The sequence below is a fragment of the Schistocerca nitens genome, chromosome 3, assembly GCF_023898315.1.
Source record: "Schistocerca nitens isolate TAMUIC-IGC-003100 chromosome 3, iqSchNite1.1, whole genome shotgun sequence".
Lineage (NCBI taxonomy): Eukaryota > Metazoa > Arthropoda > Insecta > Orthoptera > Acrididae > Schistocerca > Schistocerca nitens.
This window is the reverse complement of record NC_064616.1, coordinates 919,319,522-919,338,332: the sequence shown is the minus strand read 5'-3', so window position 1 is coordinate 919,338,332 and position 18,811 is coordinate 919,319,522. Positions and strand designations below refer to the sequence as shown.

The following is an 18,811-nucleotide window of genomic DNA, read 5'->3' as shown; positions in this document are numbered from 1 at the left end:
TTTTTCCCATACTGAAAGATGCTTCTAAATCGTTACATATGTCCTCTAGCGATTCTTACTTAGCTATTTTGCACTTCCTGTCAATCTCATTTTTAAACGTTTGTATTCCTCTTTTCACTGCTTCTTTTGCTACGTTTTTATATTTTCTCCTTTCATCAATTAAATTCAATACCTCCTGTGTTATCCACGGATTTCTACTTGGCCTTGTCGTTTTACATATTTGATCCTCTGCTGCCTTCTCTGTTTCGTCTCTCAAAACTACCCATTCGTCTTCTACTGTGTTCCTTTCCCCTGTTCTATTCAACCGTTGTGTAATACTCCCTCTGAAACCCCAACAACCTCTGGTACTTTCAACTTCTCCAGGCCCATCTCCTCAATTTCCTATTTTTTTCTTTATAATTTCTTCAGTTTCGATCTACAGTTCATAAGCAATAAATTGTGGTCAGAGTCCACATCTGTCCCTGGATGTGTCTTAAGCTTAAAATCTGGTTTCGTAATCTCTGTATTTCCATTATATAACCAATCCAAAACTTTCCAGCGTCCCCAGGCCTCATCCATTTATATAGCCTTCTTGCATGATTCTTAAACCAAGTGGTAGTGGTGATTAAAATTATGCCCTGTGAAGAATTCTACCAGACTTCTTCCTCTTCCATTCCTTTCCCGCTGTCCATATTCTTCGACTATTTTTCCTTCTCTTCCTTTTCCTACTATCGAATTGCAGTTCTCTATCTTTCTTGTGCTCTGTCTACAAGTTTCCGCTGAAGTGACATACGGACGGCAACCTACTGCATGAAACTCATCCTAAATGAATTGTTTTCTGTGGTGTTGTAAAATATGATTAAGGAACCGAAGTGCGTTTTGGGAGCTGGTTGTTATTACTTGTTTCGTATATTAGCTGCTATTGCTCTTCACAGTAAAATTGATACGCAGAAAGTCACACATTTTCTGTGAATGAGGAGGCTTTTTCAAACGAATTACTTCTTGCGGTGCAACGTACTGTGAACTGAACGCTTACACGTGTTGGTTGCTGTTACCTGTCGCACTCAAATTAATATGCACTGCTCCATATATAGGGTGTGAATTAAATGGCGTTATCAAGTGAACGACCTTTAGTGCTGTAACGAAATGTGGATCAGACACTTAATGTGTTGTTTGTGTGCTGTTTACTATTCGCCACCCACCGCTGAATTGGTTTGAGGTATACCACACGCAGACTTCTAAGTAAAAGACGTGTTATGTTAATTTTTTCGTTTTTGGTATGACACATAGACCACGAACTACGTGTTTAATAAAAATATGTGTTTAACAATTCAAATTTACCGTTAGTGATGCTGGTAAACAGCTTGGAATTCGTGATCAGCACTTTAGCTCCTCGCCGTAAAGAGCGACGACAGTAACCAAACAGAAAGCTACAGACATTTTTACTGCATCCTGATACGTCTACGTTCAAGAGCACAGCTACGTTTACAGCATCGAGTACAGTCGGCGCTTGTTGATCACGATATTCAGTTTGTCGACATGGGAAAACGATACGCCGACAATGTCTATTAACACTGAAGCTACTAAAAGACTTTCTCACCACAGATAGTTATAAGTTGTTTAAACTCTCTCTCTCTCTCTTTATCTATCTTGCAGCATCCACATAATATTCTGCTTCTTGCCATCTTTGTCTTTCCTTGTATGTAAGTGTATATTTTTCAGTGCTTCTAAGAATTACTCTTCTATTTGTGTGTATATTCAAACGTGACAAGCGTTTGTAATGTTGGCGCGAAGAATTAGTAGAACACGAACGCCGTAGTGGGCGCGTTAGTTGTAGCCGATCAGGAGGCTGTTGCGTTTGGTTCGTTGGTTGATTCTGTGGAGGGGTCAAAACAGGATTAAGGAAGGATGGGGAAGTCGGCCACGCGCTTTCAAAGGAACCATCCCGGCATTTGCCTGAAGCGATTTAGGGAAATTACGGAAAATCTAAATCAGGATGGTCGAACACGGGTTTGAACAGTCGTCCTCTCGAATGTGTGTCCAGTGTGATAACCACTGCGCCACCTCGCTCGATGTTGCGTTCATTCCATTGTTAATGAATCAGGTTTTCTTCGTCATTACGGCAGTTTTTACGTCATAATAACCGATTTTTCCTTTTCTAAAACATCATTTCAACAAAATTTTCATCAAAATTTATACATATTGTCCTTTAGCTCTGGCAGTCTAAAGTTCACCCAAATCATTCTGTCGCCAGTAAACTTACTTACATTAGAAAATTTTATTTTATTTGATGAACCGATAGCCATTTAAAGGAACAGGGCTCATATTTTACTTGTACTTGATTGAACTAGAGACGTTGAAAAATTTGGTGCTGAACTGTGATTCGAATTCGTATCTCCTCTTTCGAGGATCTGAATATCTCAGAATAGTATAGTTCAATCATTTCGTTCCTTTTCCCAAGACTGCAATCTTCTCTAGGTCTCCTCCAAAGGTAAGTATTTGGGTCCGAATCCTGATCCAGTACAAAAATCCGGTACAAAAATCCTTCCAGGTGTGGGTGAAGCTCCGTAGTCTTCTCGGCCAGCTAAGATCAATAACTGTTCCAGATCTTGTCCTTAGGGGTAGTTTTTGTTCCAATGTGTCGGTTCTTGCTGAACATCTTGTGACCTAGTTTGTTACAGCATCAGCTCCTTCCTCTTACGCAGCTAACTTTATAATGCATAAATGACTAGTTGAAGACATCGCCTACGTTACACCCCTTGCCATGACGAATTATATAATGAATCTTTCGCTGACAGAACAGCTTCAGACTCTTACCTTATCTCACAATAAGGCCTCAGGCCCTGATTCTATTCATAATACAATACCTGAATGTTACTCAAAGGCTACGTCTATAGCATTTGACACGAAGGTGTGTTGCCTTCGCAATGGCGAGACAGTAGTATGATCATCCCAATCCTTAAGCCAGGCAAAACCCAGCATCTCTCGATAGCTACCAGCTCCACCAAAGTACTCTGCAAACTCCAGTACATTAGCTCAGAAACATGACCAGATATCGGCTGCTGTGCAAACTGTAAAAGTAGATTTCAAAATTGTTACAACGATACTCACTTCAAGTATACTTTGCGAGTAGTGATACTTTATATTTAACAAAAGGTTTGTAGTTAACTCACGGAAGGACTGAAAACATTAATTTCTTAGATTGTTTTGAGGATGTAGATTTCATAAGTGATATGTAGATCGTAAATCTACGTCGGGTTACATAATTAGATTTACTTTGTTGTTAATTACCTTGTTGTTAATAAATATGCTTAACAAAAACCACCTCTTTTGCCAGTAGAAAGAGCAAACATCCCAAACAAACTTACCTTTGTCTTGTGTACGGGCATGTGGTACGTGGGCTGGAGCACTGTGACACCTACCTGCTTGTTGACGTAGCAAAATACACACGTGACACTCACTTTCAATTGCACAAATGGTTATATCAGCTGCGTAAATCTGTAAGTGATTGTTGTGGTAGCCAAATAAAAGTAAAACTACCCTGTAAAAAAGGCATTGAAATAAAGTAGAAGCTATTGCACCTTCATAAAGCATTACATTAGAGAAGAAGCACTTCCTGAAACACACTTGTGCTTGTTACCAAAGCAGAGAGAAGGAATCAAAATACGAAGGACGTTCAATAATTAAGGCAACACATTTTTTGTCTCTGCCAGTTTAGACTGAAAAAAATGTGGAATTTATTGTGGAACGTCGTGGAATATTCCCGCTTCAGTCTCTAGAATTTCATGAAGTTCCGATAGCTGGCGGTGCTATCCGTAGCCTTCAAAATGGCTCCTGTAACGGAGGTGCGATTGAAGCAGAGAGCTGTCATTGAGTTTCTTTTAGTGGAAAACCGGAGCATCGCAGCTATTCGCCGGAGCTTGCAGAATGTCTACGGAGACCTGATAGTGAACAAAAGCACGGTGAGACGTTGGGCAAGGCGTCTGTTATCCTCGCAACAAGGTCGCGCAAGCCTGTCCATCTCCCACACACAACTGTGCCTCCTGCGTTGTTGGAACGTGTGGACACTCATTGGAAGTGACTTCAGTGTGTTCGTCGTCACAAAAATGCAAGTGAACTTCTCCTTCTCCTTGACAACTCAAGGCCTCACATACGTCTACACACCTGAGAGGAGACCACAAAACGTCACTGGATTGTTCTTATCATTCACTCTACAGCCCGGATCCCCCATCTTCCGACTTCTATCTGTTCGGTCCAAAGAAGGATGCACTCCACGGGAAGCAGTATGCGGATGATGGGGAGGTAATTGATGCAACAAGACGTTGGCTCAGACTTCGATCAATAGAGTGGTACCAAGCGGACATAAAGGCCCTCTCAATAAGGTGGCGTAAGACGATCGCATTGAACGGAGATTATGTTGAAAAATAGGATTCTGTAGCCAAAAGAATGAGGAATGATATTGTGTATTGGAATCCTGAAAAAAACCAATCCACTTTCAGAAAAAAATGTGTTCCATTACTTGTTGAAGTCCTTCGTAATGTCAAGTATGTTCCACAGAAGCTTTCCTCAGTACTTGTGAGGCAGAGTAATATTCTATAACTTACTACAACAATTGATAGACAAAGGGTACTGATAATGTTTAACCGGCCAAAACCAGTTGCAGATCACCACAATCAAAAAACACTAAGAATCTGAAGCCTTCATTTTAGCGTTACTGACGTGATCATTTGTTTATTAGCGATTCTAAAATTGTTGTCAAGACGACACGCCAGCACGTCGTATGCTTAGCCATGCTAGGTAAATGTGGCAGGTTACTGTACTGTGCAGCCATTCGTAGTGCCTGTACATGGGTCGAGGAGGTAACAGTTTTCATTCTGACCTCCTTGGCATAACGGTACATTTGCGGCTGGGATATCGTGAAGCAGGCTACGGCTGGTAAGCTGCTTTCGTGAAACACCCTGTCAAATGATTGCACTAATAATGGAGCTTCCCTGAGACTAAAACTGGTTCAAATGGCTCTGAGCACTATGGGACTTAACATCTGAGGTCATCAGTACCTTAGAACTTAGAGCTACTTAAACCTAACTAACCTAAGGACATCACACACATCCATGCACGAGGCGAACCTGCGATTGTAGCGGTCGCGCGTTTCCAGACTGAAACGCCTAGAACCTCTCGGCCACACCGGCCGGCTGACTCTTCATCAAGAAACGTCTTAGTCACAGCAATAATGTCTGTCAGTTCTTTGGTCCTTAGTGCATTCGTCTGTGAATAAGTTCAGCTGAACGTAATTAGTGACACCGTTTAGATACGAGTAAATTAGCCAATAAAACTGCCTAATAGAACATGGAAGGTTTTCGTATTTTACCATACAACAGTTATTAGATTGCTATGCACCAATTTCCTTAAAGATGGAATAGCGCAGGACGGTGTGTGGACTCGAACTTGGTGCTTCACTGTATCCCGTTATCACAGGTGGATGTTACTGTCCTGTTTTACATTTAAAAACTCTTCAGTAACCTCTCCTAATTCACTCTTTTTCGTGTCAGTAATTTACATACCATTTCACACATGTACATTACAATATTAGCTGTACACACTCAGTCAATAAGGTACATTGTAGCAAGTTATAGGAAGAAGTAGAATGTTCAGTTAGGTTTTACGACTGTGGCGAATTGGCCATATTGAACACAGAAGGATTTGGTAATGTTGGCAACACTCTAATAAATTAGGCTGACTGTAACTTCTAATGTCTCGAAAAATACTTGCGGCTTCCAAGGGTTGCTTCAAATATCAAACTCACATTTTGGAAGACTATGGTATGAATACAAGTTCAAAACATTCAGATTTATACACTAAATTTTTCCCTAACTCACTTAATGCAATTGCGTTGGTGGCCCTGCTGAAAAGGCCATAGCAGATTTCCTATTTATACCTGACCAATCTGAATTTTGCATCAGATGAATTCCCAGTTGCGAATAATGATTACCATCAGCTGTAGAATTGACGACTATGAAAATTTGTGCCGGACCGGAACCAGAACCCGAATTTCCTACTTATCGCGACTGGTCGCCTTACCATTTGGCTACCCGTGCACGACTCACGGCGAGACCCAAGCTTCCATATGTCGCCCATCATACGTCTACGATCTATACACGCACATGCATTATGTGTGTTTCCGTACAGACGTTGTGCTTGAAAGTCGCATGCCCGGTATCGGCAGGTAACTGACGTGTTTCGTAACGGCTGTGGTCGACGCAGTGCATTGTCATCAGAATAACACAGGCCCTGCTATATCGTAATCTGGATTTTGCTTCATATCTAATAACCTCTTTATTTACTTGATATTAAACTTTAATATTCCTTCCAAGAATGGTCTCCAACAGATAATGTTACTGTAATTTTCCATTTCAAGAACTGCTCTCAATAGATAATGTTATTAACCCTATTAGTAATTAACTGCAAAATCAGACAAATGTGATCATTCGAAGCGTTTTCTAAAACTGTTTTTATCAAAGTAATTACTACCAAAATGACGAGACTAAATATCACGTGAAATTTGCTTTTGGCTAGGATCCACTTGGAGCAAACACAATTTTTCTTCTTTTACCTAGACGTGTTTCACTGAGTTTATAGCATCATCACTGGGTTTTGTAGCTTGTAAACAGTGACAGCGAAAGCTTAAAATGTTCCACTTTTCATACTGAATGTAGTGGGAAACCAGTAAAGTACCTGACATTGTATAGAGTAGATAAAAACACACACAGATATATATATATATATATATATATATATATATATATATATATATATATATATATATATATATATATATATATAGAGAGAGAGAGAGAGAGAGAGAGAGAGAGAGAGAGAGAGAGAGAGAGAGAGAATAAAATAATGTCAACTATATCTTGTCCAATCGTAATTTTTCAACGTCAGCAACTTTCTACATTAAGATCTCTATGGTTGTAGATGAAAAACTATGAAAAAAAAACTGTAATGCAAAACATAAAAAAACACAAATACCATAGCATGTGTAATAATATTTATATAAAAGGCTTTTTCTGTTTCCAAATTTGTGAAGACTTCCTAAAAACCGAAATTTATATATGTACAGAAAGTAAAGACGAATTTCCCCGTTATTTAACAGAAAGAAAACTAAAAGAAAAACACATTGATGATTCTGTAACTTCAGTTAAACATGTCATGGTAAAAGAACAGAACTGTGTTTGCTCAAGGTGGGTTACAAATTTATTTGTAAGCATACACAGACATAAGAGCTTCCATCCCAAGATTAATCTTGTAAAATTATTATGGAAGCTTTTTCAGGAAATTTTCCTCAACAAGTTGTTCAGAAAGCTATTCATGACAGATATATATTGAATTGATAACTGAAGAAAACTTCACTAACCAAGTACACTAAAAAACATTTTATTGAATGACTGGTTTCGACAGAATTATGCTGTTATCATCAGATCTGCAAAAGGATAAACAGAATCTGAAATTAAAATATTTTACAATTATGATATTACAGCTTGATAAACTATTTAGTTATGTAACTTGTGGAATTATAACGTATGTCATTTAAAAAGTTTACAATATATTGTCTATTAGTGTTGCAAGTTGCCTCACATTGCATATCCACTTTCCACTACCATGAAGATCACTACACGTTGGAATGTCAAATATTAAAGTATGATCTACAAACATAAACGCAACTACATTCTACCAATTACAAGTGTTCATGTTCGCCACTATTTGGCAACTGACAGAGAAGTGGTGTAAACACAATGACCACCATGTATGTCTACCAGCTGACACTGTGTCAGTTCACTGGATTGTCGTCTTGTATATAGCGTAAAACATAGTTACATAATTCCAGGTAATTGGTAATAAATAATTAAGGACAATTTTTATTTACATTAGTATACAGTCAAACTCAGAGATATATAAAAATTTATGTTTAATTAAGCTATGCACCTTTGATAGCTTTATAGGATAAAATATGTATGACACATGTTAGGGAGCAAGAACTGTGCTTGCAATATGCTAAATGTAGATAGAAATTTAAAAATAAATTCTTCAGGCAGGATGTTGGTATTCTGGTGTACTCTGTGTCATATTTATAATTTACATCTGAATGTCCATAGTTGTATTTCGAATTTCGTATCATAATGGCTACACAATATACTTTTGTTTTTTTTATTTTCCAGAAAAAAATTCAATACACACATTATCATAAACAGATCACCATTAAAAAAGTTGCAACCTTATATCATTTTAACCGTAATACCATTATCGTAAAATATTGTCACGCCAATGTCTGTTCCTCCGCTTCTAGACCTGGTGACGACAGCATAGCTCTGTAAGGTTATGGTTAGGTGGTTTCTTATTCTATGACTGAACACAACAGTGTAAGCTGTAATGACATTGTTTAATATTGCAATTTTGTCACGGAAATACATGCTTTTACACAGTTTACACTGTGACAATGTTAAGACAGTTGTCAAAATGACGCATCTCAGCCTCTGAAAGTGAACTAATCCTAAACACAACAGTATTAAATTGTAACTCTCAGAAAGTTAAATAATCCTAGTCACAATGATATTAAATTTTAACCAGAAGCTTCTTAACAAAATTATTCTTACGATTACGTTATAATATGGCCAGTACTACGATAAATCATCCGATTACGGTTCAAAGTTCGGTACTATTTTTAGGATGACAACAAAGTCTACAGAGGATGGTTATTTTTGTGACAAGTCGAGCAAAAGTTTACCCAAGGTCGCTCTAGTTTACAGTTGACACAAGCTGGTGAACCAACAAGTTTACGCCTCTGCTCATGGTATTCACCTTAGCTGCTATGAGTTGTCATCTGCATGGCTGCTCTCGCCCACTGAAATTCCTATAAAATCTAATTAAGCCTTTGCTGAATTTTCCAGCAGAAACTCTCCCTATGTTTCTCGATATGCGAGAAAACATGAACTCAACCCTAGTCTCAGACTATGGCGATATACACGCGGGAGCAGCGTGCATATTATAATCCCCTCTCAGTTCTCGCCAGAACAATTAACTACCTCGCTGGTTCATTTCTCCACAGTTGGAGCTCAACGATGCTACAGCTAATTTCTAGGTGGAGCTCAGCTGCTGTGAACGTAGTGTTCACAGAAATTTCTCCTCTGCGTCATATAGATGATTATGCACTCTGTTCTGCACTTGACGCCAGTTCAGAGAAGAATCCACAAAAATTTCGCTCTCGTCTTTCTCATAGACAAACTCTCTCCCCACCTGGGTTCTTTCGTTCTCCACGTCACGGCTTTTTTCGTCCAATAGGAGCATTCCTCTTATTTTGTGGAAACTCTCTCTACGAATCGCAAGGGTCCTGCCATTGAACTGCGTCGAAATCTTTTCACTTTACTCCTTCCTGGTGCGTTTCCGCCAATTGGACGTTTGGTGCCTGCTCCAAACGCCTAAAAAGTTACATGTGCCTATCACGCGTGTACCACTTGCTGTTCACGTGATCGAATGCGTCACTGGTTTTGTTTGTATCCATTTGGAATGCTGAAAAACAGTTTTCTAAAGCTTCTTTCTGTCGTACTTCTGGTAGCCCATTATTCGCCCTGCAGTATGCATCACCTGTCCGGTCGATGACTCTCGCTGCGGGGCGCGCTCCCTTAGGAGCTTTCAATAGTGCCTCCTGGGGTGCGGCCTCTGCATCTGCCATTGCTGGCTTCCACTTTCCACAAAAAACGTTTCCTCTTGCTGTTTGTTTCACCTTCTGATCATTGACATCCATTATATAGGATTGGTGTGTTAATACCGTTGATTGAGTGTCATCCCTATTGCATTACATACTTATAGGCAAATCTGCTCATTACTGCTGAAGTAAGTTAGGTGTCACACTCACCTTCCCGTTATGATGTATGAACTCTTATGTAAGGTGACCTTCATTAATTCTGCCAACTTACAGTTCTGCCGAAATCGGTCATCCAATATAATGCTTTTTTAGCAGTCTTGTCTTGGGAAGTTTTCTTCAATTATCATACTTTGCAGATCGTCCTCAGACTGACAATGTCAGGAATATACATATATATTAAACTAGTTGTACATTTCGTAGGTTGAATACAGCAGAGACATACAAATGCATATGAAACATACAATAATTTACATTTATTTCCAACTTTATTTCCAGATCTTAATACTATCTTTAGGCACTCTTTGACACATTTGACTGTAATACATTCATGCAGGTGATAAAATGTGTCCCATTATTTAGTACGCTGTATGCTGTAAAATTGTTCTTAGATTATTTAATCGTTTGTAAGGAATGATAGATATACATGCTGCCTTTCATCAGACCTAATTGTTTCTCCATTGTTAAATATCTGCTATCACCTTCTCATATTTCTTTCATTTATTACTGTATCAATGTATGAAACTAAGTGACTGCCATGTTTGCAAGCATAGGTTCTGAAAACTCTTATCATACCAAATTCATCTTGTAATTATCCAACATGATATCTCAGGACCTATGTATGGATGTAATTGATTGAATTTGCTGTCGGTAGGTTTCCAGCTAGTTTTCATTTCAGAACCTTATTGACACTTCCGATATCAAATACATACTCACACAGAATGATAAACTTCTTCATGACTAGACTGGCGGCATGTTTACAGGCAGCACATAGTATGTTACCCTAGCTATAGAGTCTTTTGCAGACACTGCAGTAATTTGAGGGTATACCCCTGTTAAGTAATGGCTTGGAATGTATTGCTTTTATTAAAAGGAATGTGTACTGCTACCTGATGCACCAATCCTTGGAACATTTTTCTATGGACATTCTTAAATATTCCATTACTTATTTGAAATTATCATAGCTAAGTTCTTTCGTTTATTAATATTATTGTTATTATTATTATCATTATTAATCAGTTTTTTTTGTCACTGTTCATTCAATAGAATGATGTGTTCCATCATCATGTGATCTAACAGAGTAAAAATAAAATAATTATGAATTAACATGTCACTATGATTTTGCAATCAATTGTGCCTTCTGCACACATTTTGTTCATTATATTTGTATGTTGTTAATTATGACTTTCCTGCCAACTAAACTGTGAAAACAATTAAAATGGTAATTTATGTTATGGAACTTAGTGAGTGTCTTTTGAGTATTTTTGAGTACTATACTTTAATTCATTTATTTCAGAATTGGTGTGATGATTGAATCCTGTTTGAATTGATGAAAAAACTTTGTTTGATATGTTTCTAAAACAAAAAATGAGGAAAAAAGCCCTAGTCTGATTTAACTGATTCAGCATTAGTGCTCTCACTGATTTCTATTTTCTTTCCTCGAGTAACGTATTACATGTTGTTACTTCTGTTGCTGAGTAGTAACATTAGTAATCACTGTTGGTCTTTATATGTTTTCATTAATGATTACAATTGTGATTTATGTTCTTTACACTGGTGTAACTTCCACATTCCACACTCACTCTCTCTTTTAGTGAGAAACTGTAGAAATAAAAAAGAAACTTTTTTCAGTTACACAAAAAATGTTGTGAGATTTATTTTTGTTTCAACCTTAATCAGCACCAACCTGGTGATGATGGTACCATTCTGTAATTATTGATATTTACAGTATATTTTTAATGTAGCTAATTTAATCAAAAATGATGATTTATGACTGACCTTTTATTTTTCAGTTCCTTAAGGCTATTTCTTTTCTAGTGGAGTTCCTTTTCTTTAAATGTGGTTGTTTCAATACTCCAGGGTTTCTTCTATAAATTCTAGGCCGTACTGGCACACTATCATCTTCCAATGCAATAAGCATACTCTATAATAAGATTTACAAAAATCATAGTTGTGCTTTTATCAGGCCATTACAATATGCAACAGACAATGCCAGACATATAGTATAACAGTTGCATTAATATATGTTACAGTTTGGTGTGCTAGCTGTACAAATAATGTTATATTCCCCTGTATTATGGAATGTGCATAATGTGCACATAACTAACCAGTCATATAATCATTCTGTTTATTATATCGAGCAGTTATATTAATATACCATAGTGTATAACACACAATTTTCAACATGTAATTAATAAATATTTGATTAAATATAAAACATGTTCATTAAATTGTTTTCATTGTAACACAGACATGGCACATATTACTACTTTCAGATACTGTTTCGTACTATCGCAATGACATTGCCAGACAGAGTATTGGTGACTGAAATATGTCTCTACTCCCATGGCTTTTTGGCTGCTAGAATGCTTTCAGAGAAAATTGTGACTACATATAGGTTATGTTCTGAGCTCCTGTCTTCTCAGAACCATTATGATTATGGTAAGAGTAATTAAACATTTTTATCTGTTATAGAATTATCTCAGTTACATGTGTTAGACAGGTTTTAAGATATAGGACCTTAATTAAATAAGTTTATTAGTTTTATTTTCCATAAATTTAGATACATTATTTCAGTCTCTATTATTTTATTCTAATATTTGATGCATTTGATGAGAGTGGTGATATTTATTTCCGACTGAAAATATGTTAGCAATTACATACTCTATTAGCATATTGATGGCTACTACACTTAAGTGGATTATTGACTCCTAAGATTAAATATTAAATTTTTTTCTCATTCGAAATTTATTTTTATATGGTAGGTGTTGTTGAATTTGTTAATATTTATACATCCAACTATTATCCCATGAGTTATTCCCCTGGTAATTTGAGGTAAAAGCAATGTAGAATAGGATAAAAACTATTTATCTGTGAAATAAGTCATGTGTAGAGACCCAGCCTCCTCAAAAACCATTTCTGTCCTGTTTATCGTTGTCCATTGTGTGCTACCTTTCATTTTGTTATATACATATATTCTCCTGCACCACCCTGAATTTTATATCTTCAAAAATGTCCCAGCCTCTTTTTGTTGTGTTATTCAGCCCAAAGACTGGTTTGAAGCAGTTCGCCATGCTGGTCTCTCCTGTATAATCCCCTTCATTCCGCATGACTGCAACAACCTACATAAACCTATAAATTCTTAACATTTATTCAGTTTCCTGTTACATAATCTGTCACAAAACCTTCATGTGCTCTCTCATACATGTTTCTATTTCTCCTAATTTTTTAGGTTTATTGAATATTCCAAAACAAAAATTTTAAGCTATAACCATTTAAAGTATTATGTATGTTTCTCCCGACCTTTGGATGTCAAAAATTCTCTTCCAGATGGATGGCACCCAACCTTCTGGTGATCCTTACATCTGTTTTTCATTGTTGAGTCTATTACTTAAGAAATAATTGAAAGCTAACATCACTTAATGTCCATAAGTTTTATTATTTTCTCTGTAGTCCTTTTTTACACGTCAACAAATTGTTGTTTATGAACTGTAAAGTGTGATTACCATCTACTGTTGCTTATTAGCTCCTGATGTTTACTGACGCTTATAATTCTCCTTCTGATAGTTCATGCATTTTTCTCCAGTGCAAATTTACAGATATTCTACATAGTATAATTGGTCAGGAGGTTTCAGTAATTTTTTAATTTCTTTTTATGCTGTTAGTTAATTTTACAACTATGGAATTCCGTGTTATTATTTACAGGATGATAAGGTTCGTTTTATTTATGTAGTACTTTCCTGGAATCTGGTTTTGGGATTACTAAATTCTTAGCTATCTGTGTAATTTTCTTTTCTTTCATAAACAAAAAGTTCCTGAGCCCTTTTTTTCTTCTTGAGGTCAGACATAATTTTTTATGAATCTGTACATATTAAAATTAAAGTCTCCTGCGACGTTTTTCTGTCTGTATGTGAAGACTAATCTAAAAAAACATTGTGTGGGTTTTGACACACTAATGGACAGACTGATTCACAATGAAATTTTTTGTGTGTAATCTATTACCTCTACGATAGACAAGTCGTCCAGCTGTAGACACTTAGTCCTACCCGTGCAAAGCTGGGGCAGCTTGATCATTCTTATTAACGTAAATAATGAGATTATCTGAAAAATTAGTTTTTCAAATACGTTTATCACCATATGTTATCACAGCTTTCTTAACGTCGTGATTTTTCATGGTTTAATCTTGCTGGTTCGTAAGCTACGACCACAAAGTTTGTCTGTTCTTGCTTTCGTTTTCATTTTTGTAATATGCCATCAGTGTAACAGTAACGGTTCCTTTCACTCTGAAAGTAAAGTGATTGTATAATTACAGAATAGATGGGACATTATCATGGATATGATATGCGAATTGTGGTGGCAGTCATTAAAACAAAGGTGTTTTTCATTGCAATGAGATCTTTTCAGGCAATTTCACTCACCAACTTTCTCCTCCGAATCAGAGCTCACACGGAAAATTTTTATGTTCATTTTTTCGACGTGCTATTCGAGGAGGGAATGGTCGAGAAATATTCTGAAAGGGGTTCTATGAACATTTTGCCAAGCTTTTAAGTGTTAATTGCAGAATGATCATGTAAATTTAGATGGTTAGTATGTCTGCTGAATGAACAAATTTCACTTCAGCAGTTATATATATGAAATCCATTACCACCGTCTTACCTGAGGTTTGCCACAGATATATGTCAATGGACGTCTGGTAGCTCTCAATGTGTAGTTTCGCTCTTATTCCAGTCTCCCAAGCAATACTGCCAGCACACATTCTTCTTACAGAGCCCAACCTATTCAACAATAGCAACAGAAGGTTCCTGGAATTTGGGTCTCAGAGAAACATTTAGTCATAATACAAACTTTGTATTTGTTACCTGTAATTTCTAGAAAGTGGACGCTTGTATCAGTTTCTAAATTTCTTTGTCGCAGTTGGTATAACGATGTGTTTACACTTACAAACAATTCTGATATGAGTTCTTCTGTTTTACAAGATCGTAGTTTTATTATATTCTCTCCTACTCTATTTCCGGAAGTTTCAACCATTATAAGAAATTTGTACGTATTGCATTTGCAGTTATATTCAATAAATGTTAATGTAATATCAGTTCACTAGAAAAGATGTATTAGTCTCCTTTCAGAACCCACCCAGGTAACATCGCCTTATTATAAGAACCCTCGGTGCCAGGTAGAAGGGTTTGTGCACCTCAATGACGCTGAGAGCAATGGCAGCGGGATCGTAGCTACTGGCAGAGTCGTTCAACATACACAGCCGTGATTGGAGGGGCCTGATTAAGTGTCCCACAGTGCTGTCGTGTTTCCAACTATGGACTTTGCGACTAGTGACGTCAACATAGTGTTTCCCACCACAAATATTTAGCAGTGGGTTTTCCGACCGCAATAGTGCTGAGGCTCTGCATATTGTTTTTAAATAAGAAAATCCCTTCACAACTTATCCAGGCTTAGAACTGGCTGTGCACGTAGTACATTTTTTTCTATAACTTTACTCCACCAAACTATTACACTTCTTGTCTTATTTTATGAATTTCAGTTTCTCGTTAAGTTTGTTGTAAGAAAGCCAGAGATTTTAATATCTTTTTAAATGTACCCAGTATTTATATTTTCTAATAACGTCTGTTAACTTCTTGTCAAGATCTATGCATCTTACTCTTCTTTTAAGAGGCAGGAGAATGGAATCTATTATTCAGTTTCAAATATAGCATTTGCTGTTTCCTAAGGTATGCTTCCAGATATTTTTGATTTGTTGAGAATTTTAGCTTCCTACGCCAGCCTTTGACAGCATTCATGGTTCTATGCCACTGTTTAACAACATTCCACATTTCGGTTGGTATGCTACGATTTTACATCCGTTGTACACATCATTACCTTTTCTCCAATGGGCATTTCCTCCTTGATTATCGTCCATTCTTAATCAACACTGTTTGGTTGAAGATGTGCCTCAAGGGCAAAACAACCAGACTTCTTCTATCCCTGCATTCCACCATTAAGCTGACTTTTTGTTCTTTCTTCCAGACATTTCTGGAGTAACAATTACATACGGAAGGGAATGTTTCACGAAACATAATTTTCATAACTTTAGTTGTAGCCATTTCTGACATTGTAGTTCTCGGCAACCACCTTGGCATCTTATTTTTCAATCCAGAAAAAAAAAAGATTTTCATATGTATTTTGCCTACCGTGTGAACCACAGACATGGCCGAGGTGGGGTAGTTTGTGTGCCTCAATAATACCGATAGCTGTGCAGTAGATGCAACCACAATGGAGTAGCAGGTTGCATGATTGACTGATCTGGTCTCGCAACATCAACCAACATGGTCTTGCTGTACCGGTACCGTGAACGGCTGAAATCAAGGGGAAACTACAGCTGTTCCTTTCCCTGAGGACATGCAGCTCTACTGTATGATGTTAGGAAGAATTCCGCTAACCGCTGGTAAAACTGTTTTTCATTGAAACCACAACCACTTCGCAGCCAAAACCCGCATCAACAGGTGCGACGGATGTAAAATGGTAAAAAGCAAAGTACAGTGTCACCACATTTTATGGATATTAAAATCAATAAAGAAATGTCTGAAATGTATTGACAACGTTACAAGATCATAGGCATACCCATTGCTGTTAGTCAAAATTTACTATTGAGTGAATAATGTCAATACTATAGCGAGCAAATCATAATTCCAATTTGTTTGGCTCGGAGGGCGACATCCAGCGATACCACACTCGACCCGCCACCCCGGCCCGTGCGTTGGTGGCGGGAGACAACTTTGGAATCTTAAATGGAAACCGGCATAACATGCATTACTGGAGTGTAAATAGTCCCCACTGGTTACGGCAAGCTGACCATCAACGTCCTTCGTCGGTTAACGTATCGTGTTGCATCATGGGGAGCAAACTCATTGCTCCGTATTTTATCGACGGCACGTTAAATGGAAGCAAATGTCTAACGTTTTTGGAACATGAACTACCAGTACTATCGCAGGATGTTGCCCTGGACGTTCGGTAGCTTATGTGGCTTCAGCATGGCGGTTCCCAGCGCATTACACAACTGAAACCCTGGAGGTATTTGACCGTGTTTACTTTGCTCGGTGGATAGGCAAAGGTGGCCCTATCAGTTGGCCCACTGAGTCGCCGGATTAGACGTCGCCGGATTTCTTTCTGTGGGGATATTTAAAAGATGAGGTGTACCAGCAAGTGCCAACATGGCGTGAAGACATGTTCGACTGCATCAGAAACGCCTGTGCTGACATTCCTGCAGACATGCTTCTGTTCTGTGTACGGTCATTTGAAAAGTGAATCACTAAGTACACTCCTGGAAATTGAAATAAGAACACCGTGAATTCATTGTCCCAGGAAGGGGAAACTTTATTGACACATTCCTGGGGTCAGATACATCACATGATCACACTGACAGAACCACAGGCACATAGACACAGGCAACAGAGCATGCAAAATGTCGGCACTAGTACAGTGTATATCCACCTTTCGCAGCAATGCAGGCTGCTATTCTCCCATGGAGACGATCGTAGAGATGCTGGATGTAGTCCTGTGGAACGGCTTGCCATGCCATTTCCACCTGGCGCCTCAGTTGGACCAGCGTTCGTGCTGGACGTGCAGATCGCGTGAGACGACGCTTCATCCAGTCCCAAACATGCTCAATGGGGGACAGATCCGGAGATCTTGCTGGCCAGGGTAGTTGACTTACACCTTCTAGAGCACGTTGGGTGGCACGGGATACATGCGGACGTGCATTGTCCTGTTGGAACAGCAAGTTCCCTTGCCGGTCTAGGAATGGTAGAACGATGGGTTTGATGACGGTTTGGATGTACCGTGCACTATTCAGTGTCCCCTCGACGATCACCAGTGGTGTACGGCCAGTGTAGGAGATCGCTCCCCACACCATGATGCCGGGTGTTGGCCCTGTGTGCCTCGGTCGTATGCAGTCCTGATTGTGGCGCTCACCTGCACGGCGCCAAACACGCATACGACCATCATTGGCACCAAGGCAGAAGCGACTCTCATCGCTGAAGACGACACGTCTCCATTCGTCCCTCCATTCACGCCTGTCGCGACACCACTGGAGGCGGGCTGCACGATGTTGGGGCGTGAGCGGAAGACGGCCTAACGGTGTGCGGGACCGTAGCCCAGCTTCATGGAGACGGTTGCGAATGGTCCTCGCCGATACCCCAGGAGCAACAGTGTCCCTAATTTGCTGGGAAGTGGCGGTGCGGTCCCCTACGGCACTGCGTAGGATCCTACGGTCTTGGCGTGCATCCGTGCGTCGCTGCGGTCCGGTCCCAGGTCGACGGGCACGTGCACCTTCCGCCGACCACTGGCGACAACATCGATGTACTGTGGAGACCTCACGCCCCACGTGTTGAGCAATTCGGCGGTTCGTCCACCCGGCCTCCCGCATGCCCACTATACGCCCTCGCTCAAAGTCCGTCAACTGCACATACGGTTCACGTCCACGCTGTCGCGGCATGCTACCAGTGTTAAAGACTGCGATGGAGCTCCGTATGCCACGGCAAACTGGCTGACACTGACGGCGGCGGTGCACAAATGCTGCGCAGCTAGCGCCATTCGACGGCCAACACCGCGATTCCTGGTGTGTCCGCTGTGCCGTGCGTGTGATCATTGCTTGTACAGCCCTCTCGCAGTGTCCGGAGCAAGTATGGTGGGTCTGACACACCAGTGTCAATGTGTTCTTTTTTCCATTTCCAGGAGTGTATATTGAAGTTCGCGATAGTACGTTTGATCACTTACTCTTATTGGAAAAGTAGAGTAGCGTTCACCTCGAGCCACGGCTACAGTGGCGCATCGAGTAATCAATTGTCCGATATATCGGAGGAATACAACGTTGCAAATGGGGTTCCCAATTAGAAGTTATGAACTACTGGCCTGTCCTACCCTCGCAGC

The 18,811-nt window shown here is 39.1% G+C and overlaps 1 protein-coding gene across 1 annotated transcript in view; it reads left to right on the top strand.

Annotated features, from left to right (window-relative positions):
* LOC126249484 (dynein axonemal heavy chain 7-like) overlaps positions 1–18,811 on the top strand; it is a 1,193,512-nt gene that overhangs the window by 258,754 nt on the left and 915,947 nt on the right. Inside the window, exon 17 of the mRNA XM_049951137.1 lies at positions 12,172–12,337. Coding sequence (XP_049807094.1) covers positions 12,172–12,337 — 166 coding nt within the window. The remainder of the gene's footprint in view (positions 1–12,171; positions 12,338–18,811) is intronic.